General features: G+C 40.1%; 1 protein-coding gene across 1 annotated transcript; it reads left to right on the forward strand.

Moving 5' to 3' along the window:
- The first annotated feature begins 977 nt into the window (after positions 1-977).
- Positions 978-14,809, forward strand: gmps (guanine monophosphate synthase). The gene is made up of 16 exons (XM_061719114.1): positions 978-1,240; positions 3,308-3,480; positions 3,619-3,733; positions 4,449-4,546; positions 5,475-5,578; positions 5,908-6,101; positions 7,789-7,954; positions 8,516-8,667; positions 8,833-9,006; positions 9,386-9,491; positions 9,792-9,907; positions 10,874-10,999; positions 11,866-11,981; positions 12,094-12,224; positions 13,140-13,312; positions 13,472-14,809. Exons 1-16 carry the CDS (start codon positions 1,214-1,216, stop codon positions 13,571-13,573), a joined length of 2,073 nt encoding a protein of 690 aa, XP_061575098.1. The 5' UTR covers positions 978-1,213; the 3' UTR covers positions 13,574-14,809.
- The last annotated feature ends 1,324 nt before the right edge of the window (positions 14,810-16,133 follow it).

The raw sequence follows: 16,133 nt of genomic DNA on the forward strand, positions 1-16,133 counted from the left end.
AACTTGGCACAAAATGTGGTAACCGCAATGACCACATCCTCCTCCTTAAACAAACATAAGGCAATTATCAATGACATCTCAGTAGCCAGTAAGAAACCTCCCTTAAGGGGCCCCATGTTGTCATTCCCATGATCACGGCCATCCACCTGTACGCAGTGTCAAAAAAAAAAAAAAAAAAACTACACACAGTGTCGTGTGTGTAAATTAGCAGTGTGTAAATAAATATAAATTTCATTTGAGTTAAGCTCCAATTTGTATTTATTAAATGACACACTGGATCTTCAGTTAGACCGGAAAAAAAGCAGGATATTAATTATGATTACATACTTCGCTAAGAAATGCATACTTTTACTTTGGAAAGATGATTCCCCTCCAACTTTCAAGTTTTTTTTGGATCAAATTTCAGTTTTTTTACCATTGGAAAAATTAACTTTAGAAAAATACAACCGTGCTCATATTTTTCAAGAATTTTGGTTCCCATTATTCTCAAAACTGGATAATTTTTCCAAAGGGGACCAATGAGTATCTTTATTTTCGAACTTGTGCCTTATATGTATGTATGTTTGTATATGGGTATATATATATATAGTTTGATATCGCTGTTGCTGCCATTATATATTTTTTATTTATTTATTTATTTTTTTTATATTTATTTAATTTTGTTCTCCCTTAATGTATGTTTTTTTTTTCTTTTTTTCCCTAGGGTAATTATGGGGAGGGTAGGAATGTGGGTATAATAGAAATCATGCATGTGAAAATGTGAATTGTGAAAATTATTGTGAAATAAAAAGATATAAAAAAATAAAAATGAATTCATAAAGTTTTCGTTGGTGTCAGTTTATTATAACTTAACGGTGATGAACGCTGGTTTGAGGGGCCCCCTAGAAATTTTTGCCTAGGGCCCCAACAGACCCTATAATCGCCTCTGCCGGTGCCATAGGCCGGGTGCAGCGGGAGAGCCCGCCCCCTCGGGACCGCTCTCCCCTCCCGCTCTGCCCCGACCATCCGCCGGGGGGAACTTTGCGCTCCACCCATGAAAACACAGACATATTTATCTAGTCTGCTTCTTCCAGTCTGAAACTTGTTTTCCCTTCACGCAGGGCTACAGACCTCCCCCCCTCCCCTACAGCCCGGTCTGCTCCAGCAGGACGAGCTCTTCCAGAGAGCAGCAGCAGCGGCAGCAGCAGCAGCAGCAGCAGCAGCACGGTCCTCCATGGCTCTGTGCAACGGAGACAGCAAGGTCGGTGGCCGAGCAGTGGGCTCTGCTGCGGGGCGGTGCGGGGCTGGCGGTCCCCTAACCCCGCTCCAGACCCGCACGGCCTCGTGCACCTGGGTGGGGGGGGGGGGTTGGAGGAGCGTCTCTGCTGCAGGGATCACGCCGATGCGTGGCCGCCTCCATAGCTGTGTGGTGATCGAGTGTTAGGACCGTGTGTTTCTACCGGGGCGCCGCGGCGCCGCCGCCGCGTGGGTCGCAGCTGCGCCCCGCTAGCAGGCTAGCGGAGCTCCGGAGCTCCGGGGCTCCACCGCTACGACCCAGAGAGACCCAGCACGGCCACAGCCACGGCCAGGGAAAACTCACGTTGATGGCCTCGGCCTTCGTTTGGGACCATGAAAAAATGGAGTTTGTGACCAACTAAAGTGTTTCCCCCCCTGGCTCCTGTCAGAGCCCGGGCTAAAGGCTGATTTATGGTTCTGATCTCATCGGAAACCTGGGACACCCTTCACGTTGTGATTATAAACACGTGTTTTATTGTGGTTGTACTGCCACTGCCTGTGTTCTTTGCATATTTTGTTAAAAAACAAGCAAGCCGGAGATGATGTGCTGCATGTGAGACGCTGCAGCCACGGCGGAAGTGACTCCGACCACGTGGTCATGTTTCTCTTTCTGCCGCTCTGGTTTATTTGGTCTTGATTATTATTATTATTGATTTTAAACTCTGCATGTTTTATATATGGGGATTTGTCGGCTCTTGTCTATTTCCGGCTTGGTTCTCTCATATATGTATGTTTTTAAAACCTATAACACGAGTATACCGAACTTCAAAGATAAACAACATACACGTTTACAAAATACTGTTTTTTTGTTGTCATGCAAAGACCAGTACCAGAACTCTCATCACTCAGAGTAATCAACCACTGTGCTATAATAATAATAATAATAATAATAACCACAATCATATGCTGTAACAATGCATCTTTCAATAACCAGGACTACCTCATACTGCAGCACCTTTCACTTTTAAATTGTATAGAATGATGTTAATAAGAGCCATTTGTCTATTACTGTTTGTAACTATTTAAATCTGGGTTTAGTGCTCATACTTGGCCAATAAAGCTTATTCTATTCTATTCTAGTACTGATGCACGAATCAAAAGCATCTGAGCTTTACAGCCACTAATATTGTTTTGAGAAGCAGCAGTTTATCTTGGAGACTTAAAACAATTATTTTGACATGTTGCTACTTCTGTTTTTCAGAAAAACTTTGCTTGTTTGGTCAAATGTTTGTAGTTTTGTCTGTTTTTAACTAGTTCTTTTCCTTCCCGTTTTATACTCTTCTTGCACAGTTACTGTTTTTTTTTTAAATCTCATACTAAATGAGGTCACCCGCATCACACTTGACTCTGTCCCTCCATTTTTATTTATTTTTTGCATATCGTTTTGGCCATATGAGACAAGTGGAACCCAATCTTTAATTGGCATTATAAGGATTAATGGTACATTACAGTTTGTGAACTTGTGGTCCTCTTTTGTTAATGGGTTATTCATCAGTTTGACCTTCTATTTCTTTTTGAGGTCATTTGATATATATATATTTTTTTACACCATGTGTTGGATTGGTTTCCGTATCTCCTTGTGGAATATATGTCGAAAGTAATACCATCCCTGGGTTCAGTAGGCCATTTAAACATTTGCCTACCCTAATAATCAGTGACTGAATGGGGGTGTCATGTGACTGTGCTGAATGGTTGCAGCACGTTTCACAAGAGTAGCTGTCCTGTTTATAATATCACTCACATGTCTGTAATCATGTTATTCCTTATTGAGTCACATTTTCTATGGGAAGGTTGGAAATGTAGCACAGTGAAGTCTTGAAACAATTGATCCCTTATGTCCTTTTTTTTTTTTGTCCGAACCAACAACAAACCTTTAACAATTTAAAAAGGAAAAAAAAAGAATCATGACTGAATTTCTATAGTTAAGACTTCCTGTATGTTTTTTTTCTTTCTTTTCTTTAAATCTCAAAGAGAGGATTTGTGAGTTAAAAGCATATAGCATGACTGTCTTTATCCAAATGTGTCCCCACAGCTGGAGATCAGCAGTTCAGAGCAGAATGGGTCGTGTGAGGGGGCAGTGGCCATCCTTGATGCAGGAGCCCAATATGGGAAGGTGATTGACAGACGAGTGCGAGAGCTGTGTGTACGCTCAGAGATCCTACCCTTAGAAACCCCAGCCTTTGCCATCAGAGAGCAGGGTTACAGGTAAGAGGAGAAAGGGAGATTACTTTTGCTTTGAGCTTCTTTATATTTTTTTTCTTCTGAACTGCTCTGTTTATAATGGGAGCTTTGAGAGGGTTTTATCATGGGATTTCATTTGTTCTTCTGTTTTCCACTTTTTAGAGCAATTATTATTTCAGGAGGTCCAGCGTCAGTCTATGCAGAAGATGCTCCCTGGTTCGACCCTGCCATATTCACCATTGGAAAGCCTGTTCTGGGAATTTGCTATGGGATGCAGGTAAGTTTATCCATTCATACTTGTCATACCCGTAAAGACGCAGTGATTCTCTTTTACTTAGTTTTTTATAGTTTCTGAAGTTCTTACAGCTGCCTTTACTGGTTTTGGCTGATTCTAATTTTCTTTTGTTTCTGTGTGGATTGCCTTCTGCCTTACATGCTGCACAAACTCACAAATTGCTGTCTTTTGGTTATTTTCTACTCACAATGGAAAAACTTCTGCTTCATAAAATCCCTCATAATGCACTTACTAACCAGGACAAAAAGCATAAATGAAAATAAATAAATACATAATTGAACTTGTATTTCTCAGAAGTGCATATGTGAATGCATTTATGAATTTACTGACTGAAAAGATATATTTTATTACTGACAATATTCAAATATGGTAATACGGGCCAAAAAAGTCTGATTCTGATGACCAGCCAGGTAACTGGTGCATCCGTAATGAACAGTAATTGTAGCATTTTTATGATTAGGTATGCCATCCATCTCAACATTTTTTTTTGTCAAAGGAAATATTTGAGTTACATACATTATCTTTGAGTAGCAACACATTGCCATTGTCCTCAGATGTGCTGTTTAGCTCCTCTTTGTCATTGCTTTTTTATGTTGAAAATAAAAACCTGCAGGGTCTCAAGTTAATCTTTTAAACAGCTGTACCAGTGTTTTAAGCACACACACACTGCAGTCTAATGCTGTGTTTTGTGTTTCAGATGATGAATAAGGTTTTTGGTGGAACAGTACACAGAAAGAGTGTAAGGGAGGATGGAGTGTTCAATATTGGAGTGGACAACACATGTTCCCTTTTCAGGTACAGTAACTACTCATGTGGACGGGCTGAAGTGTTCTTTCATGTGTTCTTTTGATATCACATATGCATAGTGTCAGTGATTGATTATATACACACATACTTGGTGCAGGAATATTATGACTAAGCACACAAAAGGGAGGCCAACTAAGTTTATCAGAGGTATTTTGTCTCTGCAAATGCATGAGAGACGTGAGACGGAATCCTTTTCTTTCTTTCTTTCTTTTCTTTTCAAAGTTTACCAAGCATATCTGGCCATCTGGTGCTTATCAGTGCTTGCAGCTGCAGGGGACCAACTTATCATGATGGGCTAAAGATAACATTGTTTTTCTGACTTGCCAAGTTTTCATCATTTGACCATTCAGTATATTTACAGGATATGTCTTGAAAAGCCCCTGTGGATTACTGTACATTTTCCCATTTCTGCTTCATGATGGACTAACTAAAATTCCAGTTTCTTGCACAGCATTTCTGCAGTGCGTCAAGAGTCCACAACCCAATTTTAAATATATCACTTGTATTTTTATTGGCCAACCCTTTGTATAGTCTTATAAAGCATCTTTGAAAAAAGGTTTGCTTTTTAGAAGTTTAAATTGTTCTTTAGAGTAATTCTTAGTTATTTTTTTCACTTGTCCTTGGTAGATGTGGACAAACTATCTACAATGTGTTGTGAACAATGTTTACAAAGTGTCAGCAATGTTGTTCATTGCAGCTACTCAGATGAAAACTCACCTCTCCTTATAAGCTGGAGAAACTTTCTCACAGTCCCATGTTTCCTCTTCTTTTTAAACAAATACTGTGGGGCCCCAATTTAAGGTGACATTTCTTAATTCCTATCTCAGACTCTTAAAGCAAACAATGACACCATGCAACTCATACTGATAAACACCACATCTTTCTCTGACATCTCTGTGTGTGTGTTTCTTATCAGAGGCCTTCAGAAGGAGGAACTGGTGCTGCTGACCCATGGAGACAGTGTGGATAAAGTTGCAGATGGCTTTAAAGTGGTGGCTCAATCAGGAAACATCATTGCTGGTGAAAAGCACACAACATATACTTAGACCTGATCACATTTTAAGCTCCTAAGACCTGGGGTACATATATGTGGACATGACATGTTTTCTTATTTATGTTATAATATTTAATTTCTTAAATGGAACCAAAAAAATGCACCAGGTCTTACAAGGTTAAGAAGGTTGGGTTTTTGGTTAAAATATTTTAGACTGTCTAACACAAAGCAGACATTATGAAAAGAATGGTAACTTGTCATTTTCTAGTCTTTTTTTTCTTAAATTATGCATAATGTAAATGGCTTCAATGGTTCAAATATTAATTCTTTGAAACATGCTTGTTTTATCCTTCAGGAATTGCTAACGAACAGAAGAAGCTGTATGGGACACAGTTTCATCCTGAGGTTGACTTAACAGAGCGAGGCATGGAGATGCTGCGTAACTTCTTGTTTGAGATTGCGGGATGTACAAGTAACTTCACTGTACAAAACCGTGAGCAGGTCTGCATCGATGAGATCAGAGAAAAAGTAGACAAGGCCAAAGTTCTGGTAGGTGAAACTGCTCAAAGCTTTGTCAATGTGTTTTAAAGTAGAATCCTGACATTAAAGAAAGATGGCATAAAAATACTTTCCCAGTACATTTTAAGTCACTCCTGGGAACTATTTGAGTGTACACTCACCGGCAACTTTATTAGGTTCACCTTGCTAGTACTGGGTTTGATCCCCTTTTACCTTCAGAACTGCCTTAAATCTTCGTGGCATAGATTCAACAAGGTACTGGAAACGTTCCTCAGAGAGTTTGGTCCATATTGACGTGATAACATCACGCAGTTGCTGCAGATTTGTCGGCTGCACATCCGTGATGTGAATCTCCTGTTCTACCACATCCCAAAGGTGCTCTATTGGACTGAGATCAGGTGACTGTGGAGGCCGTTTAAGTACAGGGAACTCATCGCCATGTTCATAAAACCAGTATGAGGTGATTTGCACTTTATGACATGATGTGTTATCCTGCTGGAAGTAGCCATCAGAAGATGGTACACTGTGGTCAAAAAGAGATGGACATGGTCAGCAACAAGACTCTGGTAGGCTGTGGTGTTGACACGATGCTTAATTGGTACTAATGGGCCAAAGTGTGCCAGGAAAATATCCCCCACACCATAACACCACCACCACCAGCAACCTGAACCGTTGATACGAAGCAGGATGGATCCATGTTTTCATGTCGTTGACGCCAAATTGTGACCCTACCCTCGAATGTCGCAGCAGAATTTGACTCATCAGACCAGGCAATGTTTTTCCTTCTATGGTCCAATTTTGGTGAGGCTGTGTGAATTGTAGCCTCAATTTCCTGCTCTTGGCTGACAGGAGTGGCACACTCTGCTGCTGTAGCCCATCCACCTCAAGGTTCAACGTGTTGTACGTTCAGAGATGCTCTTCTACATACCTCGGTGGTAACGAGTGGTTATTTGAGTCACTGTTACCTTTCTATCAGCTCGAACCAGTCTGGCCGTTCTCCTCTGACCTCTGGCATCAACAAGGCATTTGCACCCCCAGAACTGCCTCTCACTGGATATTTTCTCTTTTTCAGACCATTCTCTGTAAACCCTAGAGACGGTTGTGGGTGAAAATCCCAGTAAATCAGCAGTGTCTGAAATACTCAGACCAGCCTGTCTACACAAGCAACCAAGCCACGTTGAAAGTCACTTAAACCACCTTTCTTCCCCACTCTGATGCTGGTTTGAACTGCAGCAGATCGTCTACATGCCTAACATACATTGAGTTGCTGCCATGTGATTGGCTGATTAGAAATATGCGCTAACAAGCAGTTGGACAGGTGTACCTAATAAAGTGGCCAGTGACTGTATAGTTTAGTACCACTTTGGAGGTGATAAACAGTTGTGAAAGTGCAAAGTTAAGTAGAGCCAATTAAACACTCAAATTAAACTGCTACTCTTATTTGGCTGTTTTCTGTGTCTACATTTTTGCACAAAGTACAATTTTTAAGTATCCCCAAAGCTGGCATGTTGATGTAGATTCTCAATCATCAAGGTCATGGGAACCAAATGTGCTTGAATAGAAACTGATTTTTCTTTTTTACCTTAGTTTTTGAAGATGTTTCTCTTGTCATTCAACAGCTATCATGAGTTGTAATTCAGTTAGGACAAAATAACCCTGTAGTATCAAGAAAAGTCCAGATGGCATCCAACGGTACTGTTTCTGAATATACCCACAGGTGCTACTAAGTGGTGGAGTAGACTCAACAGTTTGCACAGCCCTCCTCAACAAAGCTCTGAACCAGGACCAAGTGATCGCCGTTCACATCGACAACGGCTTCATGAGGAAGAGGGAGAGTCAAAGTGTGGAAGAGGCCCTCACCAGGCTGGGGATCAAACTCAAAGGTGGGGACCCGGGTCCTAATAGTCCTGGCATACAGTTTCTGCAGGAATAATGACTCAAAGCAATATTTAGTTTAATATATCATGCCTGCAAACTTATCTCACTTTCACCAATGTTTGCTGTTTGCATCAAAATGTCATGAATGTGAACCCTGTAGCAAAGAGCTTCTTCGCAGTAGCACATCTTTGGGGAACTACAACACAACCACGAGTCATAGGCCAAACATAATCAAGATAAGGGGATCACTTCGTTCCCACTACATGGTGAAATGAAAGCAATTTTCTACACTATGTGACATTATTTAAAGAAGACATCAATGGATGCCAGTATTAGTCTAGTATAAGCTTTCTAACTTGACGTCAAGTAGCTAAGTAAGAAGTTGCTAAAGAACGGCCTCTTGAGTGTTGCATTGCATAACGTGTGTGTGTGTGTTTATATGTATATAGATAGGTAATGTATGTGTTGATGTAGGGAATGTCGGTAATGAACAGCATGTAGGGATGCAGATCTATTAATTGTATAGATTTTGTCCCTTTGTGTCTCATAATTTATTCTTCCTTCAGTGGTGAATGCAGCACACACCTTCTACAATGGAACTACAACCCTTCCCATCTCAGAGGAGGACCGGACGCCACGGAAGAGAATCAGCAAGACCTTGAATATGACCACCAACCCCGAGGAGAAGAGGAAAATCATTGGAGATACATTTGTCAAAGTGAGTACGACCTTCAAAGACCTTCTTTCAATAAAAAGTCACATTGACATTTGAACTATTTTGAACCTGGCACCTTTATCTAGTTAGAGTTCACCCCTTTTATCATTTGTCTTAACCTGCCACTTCACTGTTTAATCTGACCGTGTGAATTGTATTGGTTCACAGGTGGCGAATGAAGTAATTGGAGAGATGAATCTGAAACCAGAAGACGTTTTCCTGGCGCAGGGTACTCTGAGGCCTGATCTCATTGAGAGTGCTTCTCATCTTGCCAGCGGCAAGGCAGAGGTCATCAAAACGCATCACAACGACACAGAGCTCATCCGCAAACTCAGAGATGAGGTAAATGCTTGCACACACTCACTCACTTGGTATCTGAGCCAAATCTGATATTTGAATTCCAATACATTTTGGAGTGACTGGAAAATGAAATGGTAGTCTGCAGATCATTTTCATGTTTTATTTCAGCAACTGTCTTTCAATGTTTGTTCATGCAACCCAAGACAACTCAAACCGGATTGATTGGTTCTACAAGAACACCGGTTGTACCACATAGAAATGTTTATACAGATGTGCTGGGTTGAGCACATGTAGTATTTGATGTTTCTTTAGTTTTACTAATGCTTTTCATTTAAATGGACAACTATACAACCCCAATACCAATTTATCCTTAAGTTCCCTAATGTAGCAATGCTGACTCCACACTTTTGTTACGCTTCAGGGGAAAGTAATCGAACCTCTTAAAGATTTCCATAAAGATGAGGTGAGAGCACTGGGGAGAGAGCTGGGCCTACCAGAGGAGATTGTCTCTCGGCATCCCTTCCCTGGCAAGTACACAAGACACACACGAATGCATGCAAGAATTTTGAACACTATCCAACTCTGATAAAAAAGTTTTGATCCACTTCAAAACTTCATGTTCATGTATGTACATGACCTGTCACATGACATAGTTCAAATTTGTGCTAGTGATATAAATATCTTTTGGATCATTCTTGTCACTGCTCCTCTGCTGATCAGTCTCCTTTTAACCATGCAACCAGCTCTTAATTCAGTCAGAATCAAAGGTCTTTCCCATTTGCTGTATTTGCTAAAAATGAATAATTCATTATTTATTTTTTTTATAGGTCCTGGTTTATCCATCAGAGTGATTTGTGCAGAGGAACCTTACATTTGTAAGGATTTTGCTGAAACAAACAACATTCTCAAAATCATAACAGACTTTTCTGCAAGTGTCAAAAAGGTTAGTGATTTGATTGATTAGGTAACATATACATACTGTACACTTACATGCATACTAGGGGTGAAATGCTATACCGTATTTCGGTATACCGTGGTGATGTAAAGCTGCGGTGGTGATACAAGCTCACAGTGACGGTAAATAATTATTTTAATATTATGCGGCACTACTGGCACAACTCCACAAAAAAAAAGATTATATATATTATATATATAAATATATATTATAAATCCTCCTACGGTAGCTGGTCTACGATGTTTCATTCAAAGAGTGTGTTTCATTCTCCATGGAACGGCCTTGTCTTGGGGATGCTTTGTTGACTTGTAGATTACTTGTTTGTTTGGCGCATGTCAGTGACTTCATGCCAAAGCGCAACCCAAATTTGACTACAGAAAGAATAGGGGAAAAAAATGAAAGAACGGAGAGAGAAATATAATATAACTATAATAGATGCATGAGGAGATGCATAATAAAGGCAGTATGACAAACATACTATATATATATATCTTCACATAAGGCCTTTACTATAGAATGTTTGTGTATGTGTGTGTTTGTCAGCTTCTGCTAATTGATTAGCCACATTGCACCAACAACCAAGATAAAATGTTTGTGTCTTGATAGTTATAGGTATCTTGTTTCTCATGTTGATGCTCTTAAATGAAGTATTGTTAATTGAAAAGGAGATTAAAAAGAGAAATTACCTCATATGATCAGATCAAAACTAATCCAAGTTCCAGAGATTCCCTTCTGAAAAGTTCTGGCTTCTTGAGACGGTGCAAAATGCGAGCTAAGCTGTTGTAAAATTTCATGCAGGTTTGAGATTAAGAAAAGGAAGGGGGGAAAAACAGGCAATCTAGAAGAAGTAAAACTTTTCTCAAAATTATCATTTAGTCATAAGTTTGTGGTGCATGTGGCTGGAGTGGCTTCAGTTCTTTATGTGTAAGCTTTCACTGCTCCTGTCTCCATCAGCCCCATGCCTTGCTCCAGAGAGTGAAGTCATGCATGTCAGACGAGGAGGAGGAGAAGCTCATGCAGATCACCAGCCTTCATTCACTCAATGCCTTCCTGCTGCCAATCAAAACTGTTGGTGTCCAGGTAAGCCAGCCAATCACACGGCACATCAAAACTAGCTACATCTCTGTTTTATGTTCTGTTCTTTTCTTAATGAGAAGTCAGTTGGAGGTGTGTAACTACAGACAATTTGAAGACATTGGCATTCACACATTCTTTTATTAATTTCCCAAATTGATTAACCTTAGCCACATATTTCATAGACGGATCTGAAGTCAGAATAGTCTTGGAAGTATATCTGTTGAATTGGCCAAAAGTTATTTCAAATATAGCCTGTTAGTTGTTGCTTGCATATGTAGAATCCTTGTATTTTCAGAGGCAGTGACACAGAATCTGTTACCATCTGTTTTTCTCTTGTTGGGTTACAACTATAATTTAGTTGTCAACCACAAGACACACCCACACAACACCCTTCTAGTTGTCCTTTCTTTATGCTCCTTGTTCTCGTCATCTGAGGAGATATTTATCTTGCCAGAAAGGTTAAGTATGCCTTAAAAAAAATCTGCTTTCAACAGTTAAAACCAGCTTTCAGAGTTCTGTAGAAAGAAAGTTGGTCCTCATTTCTTTCTTCACACAAACATGGCAGTCAGACAGCTGTGGGTTTCGCTGTAGGTGTGTCCTTTTTACTTCCTGTTTGACACCAGAGGTTTAAATTTTACCCAAACCTCAAACTGTGGGCCAGACTGAATCAACACAGCTTTCATTGCCTCTGCTGAAAATAGAAATGGGAGGCTTATGGAGACAACAGAAATTCTAGTGTTTGTTGGCCAAAGAAACAAGACGTTTACGACATTACTCTTGTATGCATGCTGAGACTTTTATTCTCATTTGATCTTTGTCAATTGTGCAAAGACGTTTTTATTAAACAGAGTTTTCTGCCTCTATCCCAGGGCGATTGCCGCTCCTACAGTTACGTGTGTGGTGTGACCAGTAAAGAATCTCCACACTGGGAATCCCTCATGTTCCTGGCTAGACTCATCCCTCGCATTTGCCATACTATCAATAGGTGATTCCCGAATCCTCCGCCTTCACTCATGATCTGACTGTTAAGGAAAATCTGAACTGGAACCTCCAAACCCATTCATGTTGTGACTCATTAATTTTTCTCCTTTTTCCAGAGTTGTGTATGTATTTGGTTCGCATGTAAAGGAGCCACCAACAGACATTACCCCGACTTTCCTGACCACAGGTGTTCTGAGCACGCTCAGACAGGCCGACTTTGTGGCTCATTCTATTCTTAGAGAGTCTGGTAAGTGTGAGTAAGTCAAAGTCATGTGAGACATATGAAGCTTTGCGTATTTTGGGATTAAAATTTACGAAATCTTTAAGACTAAAGATTTTGCAGTGTAAAAAAATACAAATTGGAAACCGTATTTTGCAGACCGTAAAGCGCAAACAAAACAGTCAGTTAAGTTGAACTTTATTCAACCCGTTCACAATAACTGAATATCCTTCAGTTGTAACAAATACAGAAAAATATCCACAAACAAAAAGTGAAGGAGGTAAGTAGTAGTAGTAGTAAACCTTTATTTTACCAGGCAAGAATTGCTAAGAATACATTCTTATTAGGGCAAACATCTTACTACGTCCTGTTTGGTTCATCCTTGCCAGCGATAGCGGACACCTGAAGTTAGTGTGAGGTTGGAACAAAGTTGTATTCCAACATTTGATTATAATTGGATTATTTGAAATTGTGTTTATTCTAAAAAGCTAACGTTGGCTTGACGTATAATTACATTAAAGTAACATTGAATAGATGTTGGATGATGGCGGCTTATAAACACTACATAGGTAGTTATTTAATGTTCTGACGTTGCAACCCGTATCCAACCAAGGACCGACTTTAATGCGTCAGCTGGGAATGGTCCGACCATCAGTCAAGCGGAGCGGCTTCGTCGCTACCAAAGTCGCACTAAAACATTTCGAAAGAGCCATGTACGACAGATGTGAGGCTAAAATGTGGAGCATCAGATCACCAGACAAGCCAAAGATGGGGATCATTGCCCGAAATGTTTGGAAGTGTTGCTCCTTACAAGCGCATGTTAAAATGGCACAGGAATCAATAACCGAGTCCTTGATTTCCCCAATAAAGGATTTCAACAGTCCATCTCTTAGTTATAAACATATCATTTTTATCTCCTTGACGTTTGTTTGTCAACCTCAGGCTATTCCAGCAAGATCAGCCAGATGCCGATCATCCTCGCCCCCCTGCACTTTGATCGTGACCCTCTGCAAAAGCAGCCCTCCTGCCGGCGTTCTGTTGTGGTCCGCACCTTCATCACCAGCGACTTCATGACTGGCATCGCGGCCATGCCTGGCAATCACATCCCAGAGGAGGTATAACAGGATTAAACACACCCATTTGGGATTAATGTTTTACTAAATCCTGTGGCAGGATTTTAACCTCATTTATGAGATTACAAATAATCGCTCCAAGAATTTTAAATAACTGTCTAATTCAGTGTTTGTACATTTGTTTTCCGTCTGCTTCATCAGGTCGTGCTGAAAATGGTAAATGAGATCAACAAAATCCCCGGCATCTCCAGAGTCATGTTTGACCTGACCTCCAAACCACCCGGGACCACGGAGTGGGAATAAAACGCAACATTGCTGCATATCGATAGGACACACACACAATGCACAAACACACTGCAAATATAGTGGGGCTTGTGAACTGCTCTCCTTGTCTGCCCTTCCCACCCTTCCCAACCCCAACCCCAGATCCCTCCTCCCTCCCGTACTTCCCGTATATCTTCAACATTCCTCCAGAGGGCAGACTATACTGTGACAGGCGCTCACGCAGAGGTGCCACTGCTCTGCTGTTCCCACCACTCCTCCCTGGTCTTAATGTTTTTGGCGATAGGATTGATTTAATGTTGGTTAATAATAATATATTGTCATTCTGATTCATGTATAACGATGCATTTCCTTGCTATGATGAAAAGGTCTATTGCTGCTTCCTTTTCTGAGGTCAACCATTAAAAGCAAGTGGCGAGAAGCTGTGACGGTAAAGTGGACTTGATGTTGTGCCTCAGAATACGTTATAGGATGTGTGAAACATGAAGACATGTAAACAGTAGTGCCATTAAAGAAATAAAGATAAAGAGAAAAAAAAGTCAGTTGGAGGGGAACCATTGAAACTCTTCAGCAGTTGCTTTCTTGTTCAATGTTTTTGTTTTGCTGCTGTAGGTCAGAATGCTCTCAGCTTAAGACTATCCTCTATTCGTTCATTCTCACTTTCTGCCTGTTTACTGTGCTGTGACGAAGGTTGTCTGAACAGAACCATTTTTAAACTTCTTTTGCCAAAAGTACAATATGCTGTAGTAATGCTAACTCCATGGGCTCCTGACGATCTTTTCCAAAAACCTTTTATTTTCCCCTCTTTTTGCCAGCAGCTGTTGACTTGTTGCCGTGCCCGTCGTGGACGGCAGTAAAACCCAAGAATAGTTTCAGTGTTTCTCCTGGGCAGCTGTGAAGGAGGCCGGTGGGATTTGTAACTTTGTACGTGCCCGTTCTGTGGTTAATCGTTGGTGTGACTAGACCTGGACTCTTATGTGTCCAGAGAGGAGGATATAACGCCGCCATCCTCGCGCTGCAATATGTATGCTTTTTGTGAAGAAACATTAAAAGGCAAGGAGGACTAATATTAAATTTCTAAGTACAGTAGAATTTATAACCACATTGTGTCAGTTGCTGTTGTCACTTCATGATTTGGCTGCTCTTGCGTTGTACGGGGGCACATTTCTTTTGCATACAGGACTGTCTCAGAAAATTAGATTATTGTGATAAAGTTCTTTATTTTCTGTAATGCAATTTAAAAAAAAAAAAAAAAAAAAAATGTCATACATTCTGGATTAATTACAAATCAACTGAAATATTGCAAGCCTTTTATTATTTTAATATTGCTGATTATGGTTTACAGATTAAGATTCCTAGAATATTCTATTTTTTTGAGATAGGATATTTGAGTTTTCTTAAGCTGTAAACCATGATCAGCAATATTGAAATAATAAAAGGCTTGCAATATTTCAGTTGATTTGTAATTAATCCAGAATGTATGACATTTTTGTTTTTGTAATTGCATTACAGAAAATCACAATATTCTAATTTTCTGAGACAGTCCTGTATATGTTTTCACCTGTATGGCCTCGGCGCTGCATCGGCATAATAAATCCTGCATCTAGAGGAAACTTCACCTTTAGCATATCATTCGGTAGTGTCGAAACTCCACATAAGATCTCCAACATGGGTTTACTGTGTCTCAAAGGCCTTGCTGCTTCATTTATACCTGTTTTGTATTTTCAGTACAACATTCAGCTCACCATAATCATTCATCTTCTGCCCCGACACGTAGACCTTAGTGAATACAGTGCTCAGGTTTAACTGAGTTTTTAAAGGTGTGTTGTGCCCTGTTACAGATATTTCCCTTGGACACGGTGGTTCTCATGCTTGCAGAATTTGGTATTGTGCCTCTCATCCCTCTGTTGCATCCTTAACTTTTAGTGGCAAGATAATCCTAATGGAAAACGGTTTTCCTGACTTGTCTTAACTGGTATTTGTGCTTTCCCTTTCGGTTCTGCCTTCTATAAATCTGTATTTTATGTTGCATATGTTTCCATAGAACAGCTAGCAGTGGACATTTAAATGAAATATCAATAAGTTATGCAAGTTCAATCTTTATTTTCTCTTTTTTTTTCTCAGCAATGTTCATTCTCCTTAGTAATGTGCCTCAAACCAAGCCACTGCATGCAGTTTCAATGACATTTGTACAATGGAAAAATGAGCTTTAATAAAGATCTCAATGTTGAAACTTACAGAATCTGTTTTTTTTTTTCCCTTGATAGTAAACAGAAGAATTTTACCATGATGAGGAATGAGCCTTTCTCCATTTAAATTGCAGGATTAAGCAATATTTTAAATAATGGTACAAATTAAGTTTCTTCCTAAATGTATCATGGGCAGTCAGACTTTTTTTCCAGACTCACACTGCACCCCTCATACACCTTTAGAGGTGGATCCTCATCCTGAGAAACGACACGTAAAACACATAATGCATTCTGGATGAGAATCCACTTTTCTTTTTTCAGAATGATCTTTCAGTTACTTTCAGGTACTGTTACCTGCCACGTTGTTTACGGAGGCCAATACATAATTCTTC

The sequence above is a fragment of the Cololabis saira genome, chromosome 4 (assembly GCF_033807715.1).
Source record: "Cololabis saira isolate AMF1-May2022 chromosome 4, fColSai1.1, whole genome shotgun sequence".
NCBI lineage: Eukaryota > Metazoa > Chordata > Actinopteri > Beloniformes > Belonidae > Cololabis > Cololabis saira.